At 45.7% G+C, this 24,484-nt stretch overlaps 1 protein-coding gene across 1 annotated transcript; it reads right to left on the reverse strand.

Moving 5' to 3' along the window:
• Positions 1-21,571: 21,571 nt before the first annotated feature.
• LOC112892596 (zinc finger BED domain-containing protein RICESLEEPER 2-like) lies at positions 21,572-23,545 on the reverse strand. Its single transcript, XM_025959733.1, has 2 exons — positions 21,749-23,545; positions 21,572-21,577 (listed from the first exon to the last, which is right to left on the reverse strand). Exons 1-2 carry the CDS (start codon positions 23,543-23,545, stop codon positions 21,572-21,574), a joined length of 1,803 nt encoding a protein of 600 aa, XP_025815518.1.
• Between the last annotated feature and the right edge of the window lie 939 nt (positions 23,546-24,484).

Genomic DNA, 24,484 nt, shown 5'->3' on the forward strand with positions numbered 1-24,484 from the left:
CGGATAATGACGCCAAGAAACAAGATTGTTTCCGTCGGGGCCTTAATACCAAGCTTAAGGAACGCCTGAATCTTGTAAGGGCTAATAATTTCAGTAAGCTAGTTAAGATGGCCTTAACCCAAGAAGATTGCATTGTAGCGCATCGTGCTGAGAAGAAAAGAAAGACCCCTACTGGACCCTCGAGTGCTCAATCACCGAGGTATCGGGTTATTCCCAACACATCGTTTAGAGCACCACAACGGAATGCCCCGTCTGGCAGACTGGTTTTCAGGCCGCCCCAACCACAAGGAAGGTATAGACCTCCCGTCCCTTCGCAACAACTACAACAATGTGGCCCACGGCCAAATGTTCAACAAGTCCAACAGAGAAGCAGCAATTATCACTGTTTCAATTGCGGAAGTGCGGATCATTTTATCAGAGATTGTCTGCGGCCCAAGAAATCCAATCAAGGGCAGAGTTCCACTCAGGGTAACCAGAACAAGGGCAAGAAACCGATGATGCAAATCCGGCAAGGGAGAATTAATTTCACCACTTTGGCAGAACTTCCAGATGGAGCTCCCGTCATGTCGGGTACATTCTCTATTCACCACAAACCAGTTGTTACATTATTTGATTCAGGAGCAACACATAGCTTTATTAGTAACAACTGTGGTAACCGAATAGGACTTGATCCTTGTCCTACCCAAGGGTCATATATGATCTCTACCCCTGGAGGAAATATTACTTCCAACCAAATGATTAGAAGTGTGCCAATTCAGTGAGGTAGTAAAGAAATCAAAACTGATTTGGTTTTACTAAGTTTGGAGGGTATTGATGTTATACTTGGGACAAACTGGATGACTAAACATCAAGTATGGCTAGACATATCTTCCCAAGTTGTCAAAATTGATTCACCAAACTATGGGGTCACCACCCTTTATCTGCCTCAGCAAGAATATCTGCACCTTTGCACTTATACTATCACAAATACCAAAGTCAAAGATATTCTTGTAGTCTGTGAATACCCCGATATCTTTCCAGACGACTTGCCTGGAATGCCACCAGACAGAGACATCGAGTTCATCATTGAACCTCAACCGGGCACCGCTCCTATTTCAAAGAGGCTGTATCGCATGCCTCCAAATGAGTTAGCGAAACTGAAGGTCCAACTCCAAGATCTTCTTGATAAGGGTTTTATACGCCCAAGTGCCTCACCTTGGGGTTGCCCTGCTCTCTTTGTCAAAAAGAAGGATAATAGCCTAAGGTTATGTGTTGATTATCGCCCACTCAATGCGGTTACTATAAAAAACAAGTACCCTCTTCCCCGCATTGACATACTATTCGATCAGTTAACCGGAGCTAAAGTCTTTTCCAAAATTGACTTGCGCTCTGGTTATCATCAGATCAAAATCAAGTCTTGTGACATTCCAAAAACAGCTTTCTCGACCAGATATGGATTATATGAATATCTGGTTATGTCTTTTGGACTTACTAACGCACCGGCATATTTCATGTACCTCATGAATTCAGTCTTATGCCGGAACTCGACAAATTCGTCGTAGTCTTCATTGACGACATTCTGATATACTCCAAAACTAAAGAAGACCATGCTAACCATATATGTGTCGTTCTTCAACGACTACGTGATCATCGCCTTTATGCTAAATTCTCAAATTGTGAATTCTGGCTGGATAGTTTGAAATTTTTAGGACATACTATTTCCAGTGAAGGCATATCGGTTGATCCAACCAAAGTCCAGGAGGTTATGGACTGGAAACCTCCAACTTCAGTCCATCAAATCCGTAGTTTCCTTGTCTTGGCGGGATACTATCGCTGATTTATTCCAGACTTCTCCAAGATAGCTAAACCCATGACGGAGCTATTAAAGAAAGAAGTTAAATTCTGTTGGGACAACAAGTGTGATAAAGCGTTCCACACCTTGAGAAAACTTCTAACAACTGCTCCAGTGCTAGCTCAGCCAGATAGCACTCAACCTTTTGATGTCTATTGCAATGCTTCTGGAACTGGCCTTGGTTGTGTTCTTATGCAAAACAACCGGGTCATTGCCTATGCATCCAGAGCACTTCGGACTCATGAGCAAAACTATCCGACACATGATCTTGAATTGGCATCAGTTATCCATGCTCTCAAGATCTGGAGACATCATCTTATGGGTGCTAATTGTAATATCTACACTGACCATAAGAGCCTCAAATATATCTTCACTCAAGCTGACCTGAACATGAGGCAAAGGCGTTGGTTGGAATTAATCAAAGACTATGACCTTGAGGTACACTACCATCCGGGCAAAGCCAATGTGGTTGCGGATGCACTTAGCCGCAAGGCACATTGTCACTGTTTATCCATAGCAACCTTCAGTGACACTCTCTGCAATCAAATGAGGAAGCTCGATCTGGAAATCATTCCTCAAGGTAGTCTGAATCTTTTATCGATCGAGTCTACTCTTTGAGATAAAATCATCTTGTCACAATTACATGATGAAGGTGTCAAAATTATCAAATCGAAACTATCTTAGGGAGAAGCTAAATATAAGTGTTTCCACACAGATCCTCAAGGAACTTTATGGTTCAACAACCGTATTGTTGTACCTAAAGATCATCAATTATGTAAACAAATCGTTGATGAAGCACATTTATCTAAATTCTCTATTCATCCTGGTAGCACCAAAATGTATCAAGATTTACGACAACATTTTTGGTGGACTAGAATGAAAAGAGAAATTGCCAAATATGTATCAGAGTGTGATACGTGCCAGAGAGTTAAAGCTAGCCATTTAAAAGCCTCTGGTACACTTCAACCACTACCCGTTCCATCGTGGAAATGGGAAGATATTAGTATGGATTTCATTATTGGTCTTCCCAATACATTCCAAAAGCATGATTCCATCTGGGTAATCATTGATAGACTCACAAGAACAGCTCATTTTCTTCCTATACATACCACTTATTCAACTAAGAAGTATGCCGAAGTCTATCTGGATCAAATTATTCGGTTGCATGGTGTTCCTAAGACCATCATCTCTGATCGAGGGCCCCAATTTATTGCACACTTCTGGGAACAATTACAATCTGCTCTAGGAACTAAACTAATTCGAAGCTCTGCATATCATCCTCAAACTGATGGACAAACTGAGCGAGTTAACCAAATCCTTGAAGGCATGCTCCGAGCTTGTATTATACATTATGGTGCAAGCTGGGACAAATGTCTTGCCTTGGCCGAATTCTCTTACAACAACAGTTATCAAGCTAGTCTTCAGATGGCTCCCTTTGAAGCGTTATACGGTCGAAGATGTCGAACTCCTTTGAGTTGGTCTGAGACCGGTGAATGCAAAATCTTCGGACCAGACCTAGTCGTTGAAGCCGAAGATAAGGTTAAGGTTATTCAATTCAATCTTAAAACAACTCAGTCTAGATAGAAAAGCTACGCAGATAAGAGAAGGAAACCTCTGCAATTACAAGTAGGAGATTTTGTCTATCTCCGAGTATCTCCAACCAAGGGTGTCCAACGTTTCGGCATAAAAGGGAAGTTAGCACCCCGATATGTCGGACCCTTCGAAATCCTCAATATTTGTGGCCCAGTGGCTTACAGAATTTTCCTTCCGTCTCAATTAGCTGCTATTCATGATGTCTTCCATATCTCTCAACTTAAGAAATGTGTCAAAGTACCCACGGAAATCGTTGAGACATGTGCCATTGAGATTGAACCCGATCTATCTTACATTGAACAACCTATCCGAATCTTGGATACCAAAGAACGACTCACTAGAATAAAGACAGTTAAGATGTATAAACTATTATGGGATCATCACACCGAAGAAGAAGCGACTTGGGAGACAGAATCCTATCTTCAACGAAACTTTCAAAACTTCCTTCAAGCCAATTCCCAAATCTAATTGTTTGATTCTATTCTGCTTCGGAATCTCGGGGCGAGATTCTTTTTAGGGGGGAAGGCTGTAACATTCAGGTAATTAGAAACATAGACACTAAGTTTTAACATAATATATGCATGTTTGTTATGGTGTATGTGCGTAGTACAGAGAATCAGGGGTATAATTGTAATTTTTGAAGCATACAGATCCTTGAGTGTAATTGGGTAAAATAGGAGATAACATTAAAACCCAGGAAAAATATAATATTAAGTGTCAAATTTAAATGACCATAGGGAAGAAAGTGTAAAAGGTAGGTTAAAACCTAAGAAAAATAGGCCTTTGTATAAAACTAGGGACCTATGTGTGATTAAAATAAAAATTGCAGGGTCTATATGCAAAATAGTTGAAGTGTAATAGTAAAATTCAGGTTTACTTAAGGACTAATATGTAAAGAATACAAGTCATCATGACATTCCATGAAAAATTGTAATCATATCCAAAATTTGATCAAATTTATGTTGGTAAAGACAAAGGTAATTCAAATTCCACCTTTATTCAAAAATTTAACATAAAAAGCTGAAAAATTTGAGTTTCTGGACTTGAGTCCTAAAGCAATATTGTAGGGTTTGAAAAAATCTACAACTTTCATTTTGGGCACTTTCCCATTTGATCTTTATATCGGTGAGAAATTTTAGTTTACCGAGAGGTCCTTGAACTTTCTGGAAATATCAAACAAGTCCCCTGGACCTCCTCCCTCTCTTCTTCTTCCTCGCGCACGTGCCTCCCCTGCTCTGCTCGCCTGCCGCCGGCAGTGCTTCACCTCTGGCCGCCGCTCTGCCACCACCGTCGCGCCACCTCCTGCTGGATTAACCCCCACGCGTCATCCTCTCCTCGACCCCGGTGCTCTTTGCCCCCTTGCTGCCCTCTTCCGCGCACGCCACAGCGACCCGAACCGCCCGCAGACCGCCACGCTCCTCATCGCTGTCGCCAGCTCCTGCTTGCCCGTGTAATGCCCCTCCTGGCTCTAAGGCAGGCTCAGCCGTTGCATTGCGACTTGCTTCACTTCTCCAAACGCCCTAAGCCGTAGCATTTTCTCTTCTTCGAGCTTGAGCTCTCACCGGACCTCCGCCGCCCTTGCTGTCCACCGTCGCCAGCCACCCTCGCTCCATCTAAACTCCAATCCAAAGCTGCTTGAGCACCGCCGTAACCCACCGGTGCTCTCTAGCCCGATCAATTTCACCCTCTCGCGCCCGAGCTTCATTTTCCATAGCTCCGGCTACCTCGAGCTCCGCCACCGCCTTCGATTCACCGTGGGCAGCTCACTCCGACCATTCCCGCGCCACCACGACCTCTTGGCCAGCACTACATCATCACCGTGAAGCTCTACAGCCACTTCGTGGAGTCTCTAGTGCCCTGCATCACTCTCCCGACGCTCGCCGGCATCCATCCCCGCCGCCGCCGCCACTGTCTTCGTCGGTCACTCCTAATCCGAAGTGTATACCTCCAATTGACAGCACCACCACCATCCCCACGTCTCACTGAAGCTCGTGCGCAAGTCCCCTACCGATGTTGGCCGCCGGAGCCTCACCATCGACAGTGACCTCTCCGCCGCCACCTCGGGTTCTCATCGAGATCCACTCTTCCGACCATCACAGCCCTCGACACGGGCTGCAACAGAACCGTCGTGAGCTCCTGAAACCTCCTCTCCCTTCGGACCTCGCCGCCGGCGACTCCCCTCGCCGGAGCATGGCCGGCCTCTCTCGTCTCTACTTCTGCCTCTAGCCCAGGGACCTCGGGTTAAAAGAATCAGAAACCTAGGGGGCTATCTGCAAACCATAGACTCATCTGAATAGTACTAGAAGGACTTCTTTGTGTTATTTTGATGCAAACTTTGAAATTCTGTATCAATTCAAGGAAAAATCACAAAACTACAAACTAAAATTTGTCAGAATCCTCTTTTTAAGATCTACAGCTTTACTTAAAGGATGAACTTCAGTTTTTGAATATTTTATGCTCTAATTTAAAAGTTAAGATTAGTTAGTTGTAGGCTTAGAAAATGCTTAGTAATTGATAGAAAAATGATAAAAATGTGAAATCAGTTGTGTTAGTTTTCTTTTAATATGTAGAATTGAAGAAAATTATTTATTCTTTTATTTAAGTAGTATTTTCTTAATACATGAGTTTAATTATGAATAATGCATAATTAACCTTATTGAATTAATATCTATGGTTTTAAATGCTCAAAAATTATGAAAATATGTTAGGGTGTTGTTCTCTAATAGTATAACCTATTATTAAATTCCCAACTTAGAATTAAATGGTAAACAACTAAAATAATTTGGACATATAATAAGTCCATAATTTAATATCAACATAGGGTTCATGTAAATACTTGGTACAGCAAATAAATAAAGTTATTTAATCTGGTTATTAGAAACCCACTCAACCTGTTACCCGATGCCACTAGTCAGATACTTAGTGTTATTAACCCTACTGTTTAATGAATCTAGATAAAATAATTAATACCCGATAAATGACTGCCCAGAGCAGAACTAAATGATATATATAATAAGTAATTACTACTTTTCTTGGATTGCAACTTTATTGTGAAATAACATAAAAGAATATGCATTCTTCAACTTATAGTTTTGCACATAATGTAGACTCGACTACTCTCGCCGACGGTGATTACGAAGTGGTTCTGGAGCAAGGAATAGAACCAGCTGAAGACCCCGGGAACGCCATCGAAAGTCTAACTGAAGTTCCGAGCCAAAGTTCGGAAAACTTTGATCTTACTACCCTCAGCCCTACGCAAGAAGGCAAGCCCCGGACATAACCCACTACTTTATTTACACTGCAATCTATGTCTATTTATCTATACTTATGCATTAGGTCTAGGAGTTGAAATGGAACCCTAGATGCATGAAATCTAGGAACCTATGTATTGTACCTGAGTCCATATCGAATAGCTGCTATGCTAATAGGACCGATAGATGTCGGGTGATTTCCGGTCACTCGCGCGATTTAGGAGTTGTAATGCTTACATTTCTGCAATCACTATAAGGATGACGGACGGGATTCATAAGAAGTATCATAATTGAGGTGATACCCCGTCCGTGTTGTGGAATTTGCTAAGGCCGCAGTGTGTGGTAGCGGTGGTTAAGCGTTTGAAAGTACTAGCCACATGCCGCGAAATATGGTAAGCGGTAAGCCTAGTAACCAATCGGCCCGAGGAGTGGACATACCCCCCACCACATGTATTTGGTTCTTTTGGTTACTTGGTTTGATGTGTAGGAATACGTGTTGCTAGGCAACCAGGAGTACGATCATGTAGTCGCGCTACAGGCGTACGTCCTGCACTTTGAAAGTGCGTATGGTCCTACAGTCGCTTGTGGTGGCTCTGATCCACGAGTCGGAATGAAAGGCAAACGGTTGCTTCGGAATGACCCTTTGGTGTTCCAAGCGTGTGTGTTAGGTTTACCCTTGCAAGGTTGAATTCCATTCAGAATCGTCCGCTTCTCACGAAGATTGAGACTGCTTGATCCCTTTACCGCATAGAGTAACAAGAGCAATATTATAATTATCAAAGATGATGCTTGGTTAAAGATTCTACCATGCTTGAATAGCTATAGGTGCTCACCTAGAATGGATAACCACCTAGAACCGGAAAGCTAAAAGTTGAAATTAAGGATCTACTCTTTGTTGCTTTTCAGCTGAAAACTCTACCCAAAACCTGAAAAGCCTACATAAGTCTAGGTACATGGCTAAGTATACCATGAACGGGTAAGTCTTGCTGAGTATTAGCATACTCAATCTTGCATTGTGACTTTCTACTTCAGGTAATCCCCCTGATGAGTCAGCTCTCCCTGCACCGTGGCCCTACCCCTTGCCTAATGGTTGGTCCGTGGAATGGGATCCGTCCCCAGCCAACACAGATCCTGCCGGGTGATATCATGCCAGGGCTAGCATGATATCCGTAATAACGACGTGTATAGTGTCCATGTTTTCAAACTCCGCTGCTTTGACTTAAAACTTAAACCGTTTTGTAATAATGTCCCTTCCTTGGGAACAATTGTTGCTTTTATACACTTATGTAATATACCTGCCTGTGATGTAAAGTGTAATGGCATTTGTATCTCAGGACTCGCCTTCGTGCGAGGTACCTTGTTTGATCCTGCTTTCGGTGGTTTATCGGGACGTTACCCGATAGGCCAAGGGATTATACCGTTTGAAGCACGATGGAGCCCTCAAGAGAGGACTCGCGTACTTGAGCTGGTGTAATTCAAGTTGGTTCTGCCACACCTTTGGATATAAATGTGGTGAAATTTTAAAATAGGATTTATGCAAAGTTTAGAAATCTTGTTAAATTTCAAATTAATTGCAAATCCTTAGCTCTTCTATGGATGAACCTTAAAGCAAAGTTGTACATTTTGAAAAACCATACACTTTTTCTTTTGGGCCCATCTCCATTTGAGCACTGGTTTAAAAGTTATTGATGCATTTACAGTAGGGTCCCTGCTTTTCTCAGATTTTGCACTTAGGTCCTCCATCGTCTTCCTCTAGTCCCCGAGCTCCTCTGCCTCTGCGCGCGCGCGTGACCTGCCGGCCGCTTCCCGAGCTCTTGCAGCTCTGCGTCGCCCTTCCACGTGTCGCCCCACCCCTCCTCCCGCTGCCCGTGCTGCCTCTGCTGTCCTCCCCTCGCCTTACCACGTCGGGCTGCCGGAGCCGAGCAGCTGCCACGCATCCGAGGGAACCGTCGGCGCCGCCCGCCGTCTTGAGCCCGATCCCGTGACCACTTCTCCTCTCCCTCTCTTCTATGAAGTAATGCACTGCTATAAAACTGACCCAAACCCCTTGCCCTTGTCTGTTCTCCTCTTCTTCCTCCTCGCGACACCGAGCCCGCCGCCACATTTCCTCGCCGAAATTCACCTCGACCGCACCACCCCGCCCAAATCCCCACGGCCCACCGCTTCCCCACCTTCTCCCCTAGCTCCCCGACCTGATCCGGTCCAACCCCTGGCCTTCCTTCGCCGGAATCGCCCCCACCCCGTGCCACCTCTCACCGGAGCCGCCCGAGCTTGACCTCACCGTCGACGATCTACTTCCACCGCTTCTTCAGCCAATTCAAGTACGGGAATCGTATCCTCATCTCCCCCTGGTGCTCTTGCGCGCTTTAGTTCCCCATGTTCGTTGGCCCTTCACCAGGAACAGCAACGCGCCGCCACGGCCGCCCCCCCTCCTCGCCACCGGCAGTGTTCCACCCCTGCCCATTGAGCCCCACCCCCTCCAACCGACTCCCCACACCCTGTTGGTCGTGCCAAGCCGGCCCCTCCCCGCCGGCGACCTCGCCGCCGGTGGGAACATGCCGGAGCCGATCGGCCGGCCGCCGTCGGGGCCTGGCAGGGGCATATGTGCAAGTGTAATTAGTGTTCTAGGGACCCAGGCGCAAAAATACCGAGGACCCCCCCAAGTGGTTTGTTATTTCATGTGAATAATGCTGCTGCCTTGTAAAATTTGTAGAAAACTGTAGAAAAATCTAAAAATTGCCAAACTAATTTTGTTGGAAACTAGATTTCAAGCCCTATAATGAAGTTTAGTTTGAAACTAAATACTTTTGAATCTATTTTAAACTTAAGGTTAAAGGTATATTGTGTATAACTTCTACATATTAGCTTTGTTTCTTGTGATTTTTGGTATGTAACTTCCGTAGGCCATGTGTGAGCTTGTGTAAAAGTTTCAAACTTAATACGGTTTTGTAGTTTATATTCTTTTGATTTTGGGTAATTCAAATTTGATATGATTTGAAATTAACTAAGCATGTTCCTTAGGCTTAATTAGTTAGATCTTTTTGTCATAATCTAATGTGTTGATAATTAGTCTAAAATTAAATTTTCAAGACCTTATAATTCTATTTACCTAAGTTTTGAATTTAAACTTGAAATTTGAATTTAAATTCAAATGTCTTAGTTCCTATTTTCAGTAAATTCAATACTATAATTAGAAATGATAATTCGAGACTAAACCCCCTTGTTTCATGAGTGCATGTGTGTTAATTATTGGATTGCAACTTTATCGTGAAGTAAAGTCTTTAACTCAAGCACCATCTCAATTAAATTGTTGCATATCATGTAGAATCAACGACGCTCGACGACGGAGACTACGAGTTGGTCTTGGGACAAGACCAAGGGTTTTCCGAAGACTCGATAAACGTCGCCGAGGATCTAACTGAAGCTCCGAACCAAAGTTCGGAAGTCTCTGACATCCCTGCCCCCACCCCCACTCAAGAAGGCAAGCCCCGATGCATACCCCAGTATTTTAATTGATTACAATTTCAGTATTATATTATATATCTTGCATTACGTCTAGGAGTTGAAATGAAACCCTAATTGCATAAGATCTTAGGAATCCCATGTATTGTACCCGAGTCCTTATCGTGTAGATGCTCTGCTAAATAGGGCCGGTAAAAGTCGGGTGATTTCCTATCACTCGCGCGACATAGGAATTGCATGTTTACTATTTTGCGATCACTATAAGGATGATGGACAGGGTCATGTACGATGTCATGACCTGGAGTTTTACCCTGTCTATTTTGATGAAACTTGTTAAGGTCGCAGTGTGTGGTAGTGGTGGCTAAGCGTTTGAAAGTACTAGCCACATGCCGCGAAATATGGTAAAGCGGTAAGCCTAGTACCTGAATGGCCTGGCAAATGGACATGTCTCCACCACTCAACTCTTATTTTATGTTTACACGCACCGATGTGTGGGAGTACGTTCTGCATGGCAGACGGGAGTACAATCATGTAGTCGCGCTACAGACGTATGTCCCGCACAATTGGTGTGCGTACGGTCCTGCAGTCGCTTGTGGTGGCCCTGATCCATAACCCAGAATATGAGGGAAACGGTTGCTTCGGAACAATCTTTGGATGTTCCAAGCGTGTGAGTTAGGTTTACCTTGCAAGGTTGAAACTTGATTCAGAATCATCCGTCTCTCACGAAAATTGAGACTGCTTATTCCTTCTACCACATAGAGTAAGAAGTGTAACTAATGATGGAACAATCGGGATGAATAATAAACTCTACCTTGCTTGCTTAGTGTAGGTGCTAACCTATAATGGATAATCAACTAGAATATGAAAGCTAAAACTTGAAAGTAGATCATACTCTTTGTTGCTTTTCAGCTGAAAATAAACCCAGAACCTTTACAATGCCTTCATGAGTCTAGTTATGGGCTAAAATATACCCAACCCCGGGTAAGCCTTGCTGAGTATTAGAATACTCAGTCTTGCTAGTATCTTTTTCAGGTATAAGTTTCGAAAACACCACGGATAGTTCTGCATGGCCAACTTTTGTTCCACATGGCTAGTCCGTGGAGTGGGATCCGTCCCCGGCTGGCAGTGACCCTCCTGAGTGACACCAGGCCTTGGGCTGAGCATGGTGTCAACCTTCGCGACGTGTGTAGTTGCATGATCTTTTCCTTCCGCTGTAAGCATGGACAAGCTGTTTAGCTTGTCGGTTTAAACACTACTTGTATAAGTTATACTTTAAGTTTGAACCAGGTTTGTAATTATATTTGCATATCTGTAAATTAAAAGTTGATGAGCTGTACTGTGATTGTAAACTCACCTTCGTGTGAGGTAAACCTGCTTCGATCCTGTTGAACCGTGGCTGTATCGGGCGGAGACCTGATAGACCAACGGGTTGTTCCATTTAAAGTGCGCTGAGTTGTTATCAGCTGTATAGTGATGACTAGCGCACTTGAACCGGAATAATTCAGGCGGTTCTGCCACACCAACCACCCGCATTTAATGCGGTAGTTGTGCTGGCTTCTCGCAGAAGGCTGGAATCCGCCGGACACGTGGCGGTGCAGGTTTAGCGGCCGCTTCCTCAGGGGCACGTGGCGGCACCGGACCTCCTCCCAGGTGGGATGGGAGGTCCAGGCCCCCCTGGCTGGCCCAAGCGCTCAGGCCCCCTAGGGGTCCAGCTTCCACACTTGGGGGCCCAAGACCATCCCGCTATGGTCCGGGCCCATGGTAGCTATTTCTGAGCACTTCGTCGTTACGGGCACGTGGAGGCACCGGACTTGCTAGTACGTGAGGGGAGGTCCGGAGATCGTGCCCCTACCGTATGCCCTGTCGCCGAGAAGCTTAGTGCGAGGTTACGGATAGCCTCGCACCCCTCGGGCTAGATACACTAGTAGGAGGTACCCCTGTCTGTATGTACCGAAAGTGATACAGATGCTTTTCGTTTGAAATATGGTGGCAAATTCTGCTTTTCTGATTGTTACCGTCGGTTCTTGTCTCATGATCACCCGTTCAGGAGTCAAAGAGATGTTTTCCACAAGGACACAATCGTTACTAAGGGTCCACCCAAGCATTTGACCAGTCAGGAGATTGTAGCAAGCCATTGTCGGTTAATTGCTACAGATGATGGGTTTGAAGGGGTCAAAGAGGAGCATAATTGGACTCATATAGCTGCCATTTGGAGCCTTTCTTCTGCTGCTATTTTGATCCTTCCACATAATCTAGATGTAATGCATCAAGAGTGCAATGTTGCCGAAAGTATAATTAGTATGGTTTTTGATTTCAAAGATAAGACTAAAGATAATTTAAAAGCTCGGCAAGACTTAGCTGAAATATGTGTTCGGCCAACCCTTAATCCGAAATCCAATCAAGCTGGACATATAGGGAAGCCACGTGCTAAGTATTATCTTAAGCCTGCTGAGAGAAAAGAGGTTCTTTTCTAGCTCAAGAACCTAAATTTTCCTGATGGATATGCAGCTAATCTGAAACGGGCAGTGAACATTGTAACTGGAAATACGAATGGTTTGAAGAGTCATGATTACCATATCATCATGGAAAGGTTGTTGCCTGTGATGCTCCGTGGGTACTTCGAAGAAGAAATTTGGATAATGTTGGCTGAGTTAAGTTTTTTCTACAGGCAATTATGTGCAAAAGAAGTTAACAAAAATACAATGAGAAAACTAAGTAAGGAAATACCTATCTTAGTATGTAAGACAGAGAAGGTGTTCCCCCCGGGTTTCATGAATGTGACGCAACACTTGTTAGTGCATTTGCCTTATGAAGCTGAGGATGGTGGCCTCATACAATACAGGTGAATGTAATGGACCTTTTGAAGTTGATATTGGGATGGCATTTGACAAATTAGATGGTGACACCGGTGATATAATAGTTTCTGAGGTCCGTAAGAAAAAATGACCACGTCGTGCAACCAAAGTAATGTTGACAACATATGAAACGAGACATGGTACTAGTCATGGTGACACCAAAATTGAAGAAGATGACCCCGAGGACTTTTAACATGTAATGTGATGTAAAAACTAGTGTTTCTTAGTAGTGTATTCTTTGCTAATTGTTGTTATGAAACTTGTTATCTTCTATTTACCATTTCTTTATATGATATTAACTATCCATAATCCATTTCTTTCAGGATGAGATCATTTGTGCACTCTTTGAAGGGAAAGAAGGATGTCTTCTCATCTTCAAGGAGTTAAGGAAAGAAGAATGATGGCTCCACATCTTCGGATAGGTCTTCTCTCTTTAGAGGCAGCAGTTCTCACCTCAGTCGAAGAAGTAAACTTCAACAATGTCTAGACGAGGCTCAGCAAGTAAGTCCCATTTAGTTTGCATGTGTAATTTAATTTCTCTAATCACACTAAATATCTACTTGTTTTTGAACAGCAAGAAGAGGAAGGTAGGGGTGCGGAGGAGGAAGAACATGTTGCGAATGTGGATGGCGATGGAGATGGAGGTGGAGAGGGAGATGGGTGCGAGGACAGAGAAGGGTGCAAGGAGAGAGATGGAGATGCAGAGGAGGAGGAAGAGGAGGATACAGCTGCTCAACCTGTGTTCAGGTACTTATGATCATTTCATTAAAAATTTATATGAGCTAGCTAACTAATACGATATATTTAGATTTAGAGGCAACAATGTGATGACTCCAGCAGCTACCAATCCGGCAAATCGTCGATAGATTAGGCCACATGGGGATTGGTAAGTAATCTATTTTATTGTTGTGATTGTTTCATTCAATATATTATATAGTTTAAGTAAGAAACATAATGGGTATCATGTTCTAATTGTAGGCAGTGGGATGACATTTGTTGGAAGGGAAGAAATAGGTTAAGACCTGTGAATGCAACATTGGGAACACTTTGTCAGTTTCACTACCCAGGAATGGTCACTATTGGAGGTGTGCTTCAGCCGGTATTGAAATGGGAGCACTATAAGCTGCAATCAGATGATCAGGGCGTCACGACTGCAGCTAGGGTTTGGTATGAGTTCTGGATACTTTTTTTTTATCATAACTTGTATAACTTGTATAACTACTATCTATTTGATTCATTTATTAGTTGTCTAACTAATTTATTTTCCTTTTTAGGATAGGTATCTGTCGGTGTTTTACCGGCTGCCCACCGAGGGATATACCCAAGGTGGTAAGTTTTGGTGAGGAGACGCCGAGATCAGGAACTCGAAGGTGCAAGGAACACAAAGCTTAGACAGGTTCGGGCCACTAGGCGCGTAATACCCTACATCCTGTATGGTGGTTTGTATTGCCTTTGGTGTAGTTTGATTTGTAGATCTTGTTTGAGAGGGGTCCTTGCCCTCCCTTATATATCCGAGAGGCCAGGGTTACAAAGATACAAACCAACTCCAGCTAAGGAATCGTACCAGAACATGTCTCGGGTAGATTCCCTCTGTATCGGTTAGCTCTATCTCCTACTTAAACGGGATAAATAAGAGATAAACGAGATAAATAAGAGATAAGACGGACTTAATCTCTTAAACCTCTTTAAACTACGTTATCTACACAGTCCCGTGGCCCCGGGTCTGACAAGCCCTTGAGCTCTTCGTAGCTGAGTACTGCAGGCTTATCGAGTACTTTCGAAGTAGTCTTCGGCTCCTTCTAAAGCTCCGTCCTGAAGTCCTTCTTTGAGTACTTATTTGGCTGCATCGAAGCTATGAGGTGCTCATGCCCCGAATTTTACTTCTGATATGGTGTGTGATTGAAAAATCGGACTCCATATGGAGTAGCCCCCAAGCCTTAGGTTGAATCGTAGAATCAGGCTGAGGGTCGCATTAGTTTGTAATCCTCCTTACTTTTCAAATAAATTTGAAAAATAAGTAGTCGATGCCACGTATCCCGCAGCCCCCGAGCCTTGAATCCAAATCCCCCATATTTGGAGATAAGGATCCAAGAACCGTGGCATGCAGGTTAAAAATGTCTACACGGTAAATTACCAATATGATGATACAAATGATGGAAACTAGATCATAAATTCGAAAAACCTCTCTTTTCAGGCCAATTAACCCTAAAAAAATGATTAATCGAATATTTAATCTAAACAATCCACCAAATGACCCCTCATCTTCGGAATATTTCCAAAAACGACTCTTCAACTTTGGAACAGTAAAATTTCCCCAACCACTGGTTATTTAACCCCGCGGCAATAGTGAAAAAGGATTATGCTTCCAATCTGCAATCTGCCCAAAACCAGAAAAATCCCCAAACAGAGCTGTGCGCCCACTGCCATCCTCCCGGCGAAATCCTCCCGCCTAGATCTCCCCGCCTCTCTCCCCGCAGCCCCCGAGCAACTCGTGGCGAGCGGATTCGGAGATGGCGCCCAAGAGATCAGAAATCGAAGGGAAAAAGGAGGCGCAGCCGTCGACCGGAGAGTGGACATACAGTAAGCGTTCGCTCCATGATCTTAATAGGCTAGTTTCCAAGGGGTTGCTGCAAGACAAGAATCTTGTCAACTGGCGCCCCTCTTTCTGTGAACCTTTCCCTATGGAAAATGTTGACGAAATCGTCACATTTTACCATTTTGTCGAACGGGGGCTGGCCCTCCCCACTTATTCTTTATTCTGCGGCCTTCTGTATTATTACGGGCTTGAACTCCATCACCTCAACCCGAACTCCATCTGCCACATTTCAATTTTTATCCATTTCTGCGAAGCTTACCTCGGAATCGAACCCCACTGGGATCAGTTCCGCTTCCTCTTCTGCATCAAACCACAGCCCACCTCGTAAAATCTTTCCGTTGCAGGGGGCGCCGGCATCCAACTGCGTCAGCAGGCCGGCGACAAATATCTATCATACAAATTCCCCTCCAACCTTCCCAGGTGGAAAAATCACTGGTTCTATATCGAAAACCATGCTCCCCAACTCCTAGCAAAATCAAACAATCCTCCTGTAGTGAGACCGGAGTGGAATCTTGAACTTTCCAGGGGAGACATGGATCAAGTTGAGGAACTGTTAGACATCATAGAGGCGCATAAGATGACGAGGGTGACCGGCGCATCCGTCATGTATTTATTTTTCAAATGCCGCGTCCAGCCGATCCAACAGTGCCACAAACTTGGATACGAGTACACAGGTGCTGAAGACCCGTCTCGTATGTGCGCAGAGGAATTGCCAGATGACGCTGCACTCCTCCAAGTCAAACGGGTGTCGCTGGACGTGGACGCCGTACCTTACGTGCCTGAATTGTTTTCTGCACGAAATCCGCCCAAACCGGTGAGTATTCGACTACTTTTTGTTGGGAACAACCTCTGTTATACCATTACTGACTGAGAACCTTCTGCAGGGACACACAGAATTGTACCGCAGCTACCCGCCGCAACCCAATATCCCCCGGCCAGACCACCTCCTCCCCAGCGCCGCTGTCGAAGCAAAGAGAGCTCGCATAGCTGCAGCTCAGCGCAGCGGCGAGTCCACAGAGGATGAGAGCCACTTGGTGGAGAAGGAAACTAAAGGAGAGGCAAGACGGAACAACTCCCCTGGACCAGCCACGGAGTTGACCGAAGCTCTGCCCTAGGTGCCGCAGGGTCGACGGGTAGTGGGCAAGCGAAAGGCACAGGAAATCGAATCTTCCGGGTACAGGCTTGATGCTTTGTTGTATTGCTGAATGTCGATATTGTTACGTGCTGACAGTATCCACTTGCAGTCCTTCTGCCTCTTCCTACAGGACCGAGCCCAAAGAGGTGGAAGAAGCTCCATCGGCTGCCGCAGCCGTCACCATCGCCGTGGCGGGGACCACACCACCGGCTGGTGAAACCCCACCGCCACCGCCAGCGACAGAGACGCCGCGACACGCCTTGCGGGTGAAAAGAGCCGTCAAAAAGATGTCTACACTGTAAGTTTGCATTTGGTTGCATAATAAACATGCTGCTTTGTTCGACTTGCATGATGACAGACCCGACTTCATCAGGGCTGCAAGCGCCGTGTACCTCCAGCTGAAACCGGCCACGACTACCCCAGCCCCTGGGTCATTGACCGGAGAAGAGTCTACAAGCACAGGGCTAGTCACAGCTGTGCCAGCCCCCGATACGTCAGCCCCCGAAGGGTCGACGCCCACGGAGCCAGCCCCCGAGGCGGACGCGACGCTGCCCAGCTTGCCGCCTCCCGAGCTCCAACAAGTCGAAGTCAGAGCTGGTGGCGAGGAACAAGTCGAGGCTCCTGATGCCACTCCTACAGATGGCACAGGTAAGCATCTGACCGCCCACGGCTAACTACCGGGACCCAGGTGCAATATTCTAAAAAACATTTGCACTTGTAGGTGCCCAGCAGATACCACCTGAAGAAGCCCCCGGGACATCAAAGGGTCCCAGAGAAATGCTGAAGGCCGAGCCCGGATACAAGAACATCATCAACACCGACCTGGTGGATGACCCGAGGCTGACAGCCGAGAACATAAGGGGCTTCAGGAAAGCTTACAAGGAACTGTATGACTTTACCATGGTAAGTCCCGAGTACTCGTCTGCTTGTATGCGTTGTTGAATAGTTTTGACTCGATCTCCTCTTTTATGCAGGATGTGATCACTGACTCCCAGAAGAAATCAAAAAAACTGCAGGAAGTTGTGAGTGATCACCAAGAACTCGCTGCTCTGGAAAAGCGCATCGACGACGAGAAGACGAAGAACTTGTGCCTCGAGAAAGCCAACTCCGAGCTCCAACATCAACTCGAGGAATAGAAGAAGGCGCTCGAGGCACAAAAGAACGCGCACCAGGAGCAGCTCAAAGAGCAAAAGAAAGCGCACCAAGGTAAGCCATTGCTCCCCCGAGTACTTGCACTTATCAATTCATCCTGGATTTTGAAAAACTTTTCACCACAGAACTTAGGAGAATCTTAATGTGTAAAGAAGAGCTACTTACTGATGTGAAGAACCTGCTCTATCGCCGTACAGATGACGTCGAGAGGCTGCAGAAGGTGATCAGCGATACTGAACAACAGTTCACCGACTGCCTTCAACAAGTCAAGACGCTGGGCGAAAAGGACGAGCAGCGACATAAAGAGCTGGAAGACCTCAGGAGGGCCATCCAGGAGCTGGTGGACATGGTGGGTCCACCAGAAGAAGGCGAAGCAAGCCAGTGGCCCTTGCTGGAGCGGCTTCGCGAAGCCTCGAAGAAGGTGCTCAAATTTCTATCGGAAGCTCTGGTCGCGTGCGTCAGCAACACCCTCGCGTTTGTGAAGTCCTTCTTGCAAGACACACAGCTAGATATATTTGCTCAGGGAGTGGCAGCACACTGCACCGAGGAACAATTCGACGATTACCTCCAGGAAGCCCAACCTGTAGCAGAACAAATAGTACAAAGTGTACTACAGGATTAGGGTGTAAGAAAAAAGTACTCATTCCCGTGTATATATAATGTATTTGATGTCTCTACTTGTGTGTGTGCCTTGGCTGAATTGGAATCCAGGCTTAAAGGCTAAGTAGTAGACACTACCCCGGGTGCAGCGACCCTGAAGGTAGCCATAGCTCCAAGTAGGAACTCATCTAACAAGTTAACCACAACCCTATCGAGCGGGTCTAAACTGTTAGGAAAGAACCTGTCAAAATATGAAGTCGATAAGATATGAACGTGGCCGTAGCCTCCGTAAAATTCATGACAAGAAGTCGATTTATATAAGTACTGCACGTGACCGTAGCCTCCGTGTGTTCATAAAGGAATTTACAATCCGAATTTTGTGGCACGTAGCCTCCAGATTGATTCGAGAGAAAAAAGATCGCCTAGGCGCTCAGAGATTTAGCTATCCCCGAACATCTTCTCATGGGTAGAACTTGCGCAGGTTCTGAATGTTCCAAGAGTTCGGGACATCTTGGCCTTCAGGGTATTCTAATCGAAATGACCCTGGTCTTGTAACCTGCTTGACGACGAACGGGCCTTCCCATCTTGAGTTGAGCTTGTGCAGGCCAGTCTCGTCTTGGATGCAACGTAAGACCAAGTCACCTATGCCGAACGACCGCTCCTTCATGTTGCGATCGTGATACCGCCGAATCCCCTGCAGGTATCGAGCAGATTGAACAAGAGTGGTGCAGCGAGCCTCCTCAACAAAATCAAGCTCTAATTGCCTCGTCTCGTCCGCCTCGCCTTCGTTGTACATTTCAACCCTTGGGGATTTCCACATGATGTCGGCCGGCAAGATAGCTTCAGATCCGTACACGAGAAAAAACGGAGTTTGCCCTGTGGCTTTGGACGACTGAGTCCGAAGCCCCCAGACGACATGTGGCAGCTCGTGTATCATTTGCCTCCCTTCTTGCTATTTTCATCGTAGAGTCTCTTCTTGAGGCCATCAATTATCATGCCGTTCGCCCTTTCGACTTGTCCATTGGCCCTTGGGTGTACAAAAGAGACATATTTAACCTCGATGCATGCATTTTCACAGAACTCCCAGAACTGGTTGGCCGTGAAATTTGATCCCAAGTCTGTGATGATGGTATTCAGGAAGCCGAAATGCTGCAAGATATCAGAGATGAAATCAACAACCCGATCTGGTATAAGCTTGGCTATCGGCTTGTACTCGACCCACTTGGTAAACTTGGTGATAGCCACCAACACATGGGTTAAACCACCTGGCGCCGTTGTGAAGGGCCCAATCATATCAAGGGTCCAACAAGCAAAGGGCCAGGATGGCGGTATGGTGATGAGGCTGTGGGCTGGAACATGAGACTGCTTGCTGAAGAATTGACAGTTTTGGCACCTACGCACGAGATCCTCCGCATCGGATACTGCAGTGGGCCACCAAAAACCGGCCCTGTATGCTTTCCCCACCTGCGTTCTTGAAGTTGCGTGGTTGCCGCAGACACCCTCGTGGATCTCCCGCAGTCTGTCGTAGCCATCTTAATTTGTGATGCACTTCATAAGAATACCTGAACGGGCACGACGCCGGTAGAGCTTGTTGTCGACTAAGATAAAACCCTTACTTCTGCGCATGACGCGTGCCGCCTCTGCGCTCCTGGCATCAATTTCCGCCGGTAGCCTTTGATCTCGGATGAAGTCGATAAAAGCCTCTCTCCAGTCCTCCCCCAGTGCCATAACCTCTCGATCGGGTTGTTGGGGGCCCGCATCGATGGTTACCTGTGGAGGATACTTGATGGATGGCTGCTTGAGCTCCTGGACAAAGACTCCTGGTGGAACCTGAGCACGAGTTGACCCCAGCTTGGACAAAATATCTGCGCCAACATTGTGCTCTCGTAGCACGTGATGAACCTCCAAGCTAGAAAATTTGTTTTCCAACTTGCGCACTTGCTGCACATAGGCGTCCATCGTCTCCTTGTTGCAGTCCCACTCTTTGTTGACTTGCTGAACAACAAGAAGAGAATCGCCATAGACAAGTAGTCATTTGATCCCTAGTGATATCGCCAAACGAAGCCCGTGAAGCAATGCTTCATACTCGGCTTCATTGTTGGATACCTCCCACAGGATCTGAAGGACATACTTCAATTGTTCACCTCGTGGAGAAATAAGCAGAACTCTGGCGCCGCCGCCATCAAGCTTGAGGGACCCATCAAAGTACATGGTCCAGTGCTCTGGCTTGTCGACTGGAGTTGGGACTTGATTCTCCCTCCATTCAGCCATGAAATCGACCAGAGCTTGAGACTTGATTGCAGTGCATGGCTTGAAGTCGATTGACAAAGCCCCCAGTTCCACTGCCCACTTTGATATATGCCTCGTGGCATCTTGATTATGAAGAATATCCGCCAGCGGGAAATCCATAATCACAGTAATCTTGTACTCGTTGAAATAATGGCGCAGCTTTCTTGATGCGATTAGAATTGCATATAAAAGCTTTTGAATGGCGGGGTATCGTACCTTGGATTCGGAGAGTACCTCGCTGACGAAGTTCGCTCCGGGCGTTTGGGATTACCCGAAATTTCGGGTCGGTTAATTCGGGTTATAATAAATTCGGGCTTTGAGAACTGCTACCCGAAATTGTACCTAGTATTTTAATACCTGAAATTTTGGGTACCCAACATTTTGGGTTCGGGTTCGGGTTCGGGAATACTCATACTACCCGAAATCAGCACGAAGTCGATTTATATAGCAGAAAATCAACAAAAAGCAACAGCATAAACAACACTCCAGCACCCATACGTTCATTCGTTCAAGCAACAACTTTATAGTAGCAAAAACAACATTATAGTTGAAATATGACACATAATTAGAAGCATTACATTTCAGCAGCATACTTTATAGTAGCAAACTAGCAATACATTCCAGCAAGGCAGCAACAATACTTTATAGTTTATACTGTTTATAGTAGCAAAACATTGCAGCAGCAACACATAATTTAAGATGTACATGTCCCAGCAGCAGCAATGGAGTTGCTTCCCATTGCCGTTGCATGTGTCCTTGAAGTGGAAGCTTGTTGTTTACCTTTTCCTTTTGCACCAAACTCCTCAATTAATTCTGCAAGGAACCAATGTCCAGTCAATAGTGGAATAAAAAGGATTGACCAATTTACCAAATTGCAACAAATAAATGAAGGAATGTTTTACCTTGTTCCATCATGGTTAATTCCTCGATATTCTCTTTAATGTCAACGGGTACCGACCATCTTAGCCAATCTTGTGTACATACTAGTGCTTCAAGCATGAATGGAGTAAGGGAGCTTCCGAAGTCATCTAGAATGCGTCCACTTGTGCTAAATGCCGACTCTGAAGCTATTGATGAGATAGGTATAGCAAGAACATCGCGGGCCAAGCGAGACAAAATTGGAAACCTCTGCTCAGATGCCTTCCACCACACTAAAAGGTCAATCTTCATTTCGGTGTCTTCAGTTTCTTCAGCAAGATATTTGTCAAGTTCAGACTTGGTATTGTTGCTTGAAGCATTGCCTAGTTTCATCCTCTTAGCAATGACTTCCTTCAGTTTGCCCCCTCTACCTCCCTTTGATGCTACCGGATCAATTGCATCAGATGTCTCTTCAGCTGGACCATACATTTTCTTGTATTCTTCAAATAACTCATGAACACAAGTGTCAATTGCTTCCCAAACTAGTTGTCCCCTTTCCTCACCAAATATCTCTTCAACAATTATCTTTGTGTACATAGACAACTTGTATCTTGGATCAAGACAACCAGCAACAAAAATCAATAAATTTATGTTCTCCTTCTCCTTTCCCTTTCCCCTCCCCTTGTCATTTACAATTGTATTGCTATTGCTGGTGTGCCAAAGTCCCCAATATTTGTCAAATTTATCTTTCATTCTTCTGCCCATAGCTGATTGCACAACATCTGTACTATTCAGCCAGGATTGAATCAACAAGTGCACTTCTCCAATCTCATGAAAGAATGTATGTGAAGTAATATGGAGTGTAGCAGAGACACGGACAGTAAGATCATGGAAATGTTCTAGAAAATCAGCCATCTTCTTCACATTTTCCCAATCAGTTTCATCTGGGTGACCAAATCCATCCCTTGCTTCAGATAGGTCAATAACATAACTCATGTCTTCATCAACTAACCTAGTGAACACTTTCTCATAAACAATTGCAGCTTTAAGCATGATACAAGTGGAGTTCCATCTTGTTGGGACGTCAAGCTTCAAAAATGGCTTATTGGTCAACTTCTCTTCCTCTATAAGTTCCTTAAATTTAACTATTCTTGAACCTCCATTTCGAATATACCTAACAGCAGCTCTAACACGCTTCACAGAGAGGTCCACTTCTTTTAGGCCATCTTGCACGATGAGGTTAACAATGTGTGCTGCACACCTCATGTGCAAGTACTTGCCATTAGCAATATTTGTTCCGCTTAGTTGCCTCCTCAAATAACCAATACCAGTGTCATTGGCACTTGCATTGTCAACTGTTATAGTCATTACTCTATCTAATCCCCATTCAGTCATGCATCTGATCACATTTTTACCAATGTCATCACCTTTGTGCCCCTTCACCATGAAGAAACCAATCACTTTCTTATGCATTTTCAAATTATCATCAATAAAACTAGCAGTCACGGTCATGTAGCCATCTTGCTGCTGAGAAGTCCAGCAATCTGTTGTTAAGCATACCCTTTGACAAGAGTCTTTGAAGAATTTCTTCAGCTTAGCTTTCTCTTGGAAGTAGCATCGAACTGTATCTCTAGTACATGTTCTTCTAGATGGAAGCTGAAAACGTGGGCATGCTTTTGCCATAAACTTTCTCAATCCTGGTTTCTCACCAAAGCAAAATGGTTGCTCATCTTCTATGACCATCTCAGCAAATGCAGCCCTAAGTTCATCTTGATCAAACCTCCAAGTGCCAATAACTTCATCTTGGGTTGCTTGCAGAATACCTTGCGTTGGATCTTTGTTACACTTGTGTGCATTACACTTGCAAACATTGAAATGCCTCTTCAAAGAAGATGTACCATTTGACTTTGTGTCTGCCTTCATGGTACAGCTGCAATATTTACACCTAGCAGTTCAAACAATACCCTTATCATCTTTAATCTGGACAAAGTGCTTCCACATCTCTGATCTTGATGCCATCGGTTTCCTTCCATCCAACTCAACAACTGTTTCTACCGACTCAACCTGCGATGCCTGAGTTCCTACTGCCACTGACTCAACCTCCATGTCTATCCACGAATCAGGTTCTGCTTCTGCCATCTATATGAAAAAATTGAAAAGGAACAACACTAGATTGAGGGCTTGAGGTTCTACATCTGCTTCCTCCATATCTAGCACGGGAAAGAGAAGAGAATAGGGAAAGGGGATTCTTGCCTGGTCCTGGTCGCCGGCCGGCTGTACTTGAGCTGGGAGGGGTGGTGCCGACGCGGGGTGGGGCGGCATGGTGGCCGGTGGCGGCGCGAGGTCCTGGGCAGCTGGGCGCATGCGAAGACGAAGCACCCACGCTAGGTCCTGGGCGGTGGCGGTGTGAGGGGCCGGTGGGCGGTGGCCGCCTGGCCCGTGGGCGGTGGCGGCGCGAGGGGCCGCCGGGCGCCTAGGCGGTGGGCGGTGGCAGCGTGAGGGCCTGAGGCCTAAGACCTGACCGCCTGAGGGAGTGAGGGGCACTGGCACACCGCCGCACCGGGCATGGGTGCACGGCCGCACGGCCGCACAGGCACCTGTGCGGAGCCGGGGCTGCGGGGCTGCGGCGGTGCGGGTAGTGCGGCAGCTGACGGCTGTGCGCCTATGCGCCTGTGCGGGTGCGTGCGCCGTGCGGTGCTTCAGTAGTTCAGCCTTCAGTAGTTCAGTGCTAGACTGCTTGCCTGCTTGGTGCTTGCTAGGGTTGCGACCGGCCTTGCGGATTGCCTGCTTGGTACTGGGCCGGCCCACCGCGGGGGAATGAAGTGGAAGTGGGCGAGTCCGCGAGTGGCAGGCCTGTTCAGG

This window comes from Panicum hallii, chromosome 5 (genome assembly GCF_002211085.1).
Source record: "Panicum hallii strain FIL2 chromosome 5, PHallii_v3.1, whole genome shotgun sequence".
NCBI classification, from domain to species: Eukaryota; Viridiplantae; Streptophyta; class Magnoliopsida; order Poales; family Poaceae; genus Panicum; species Panicum hallii.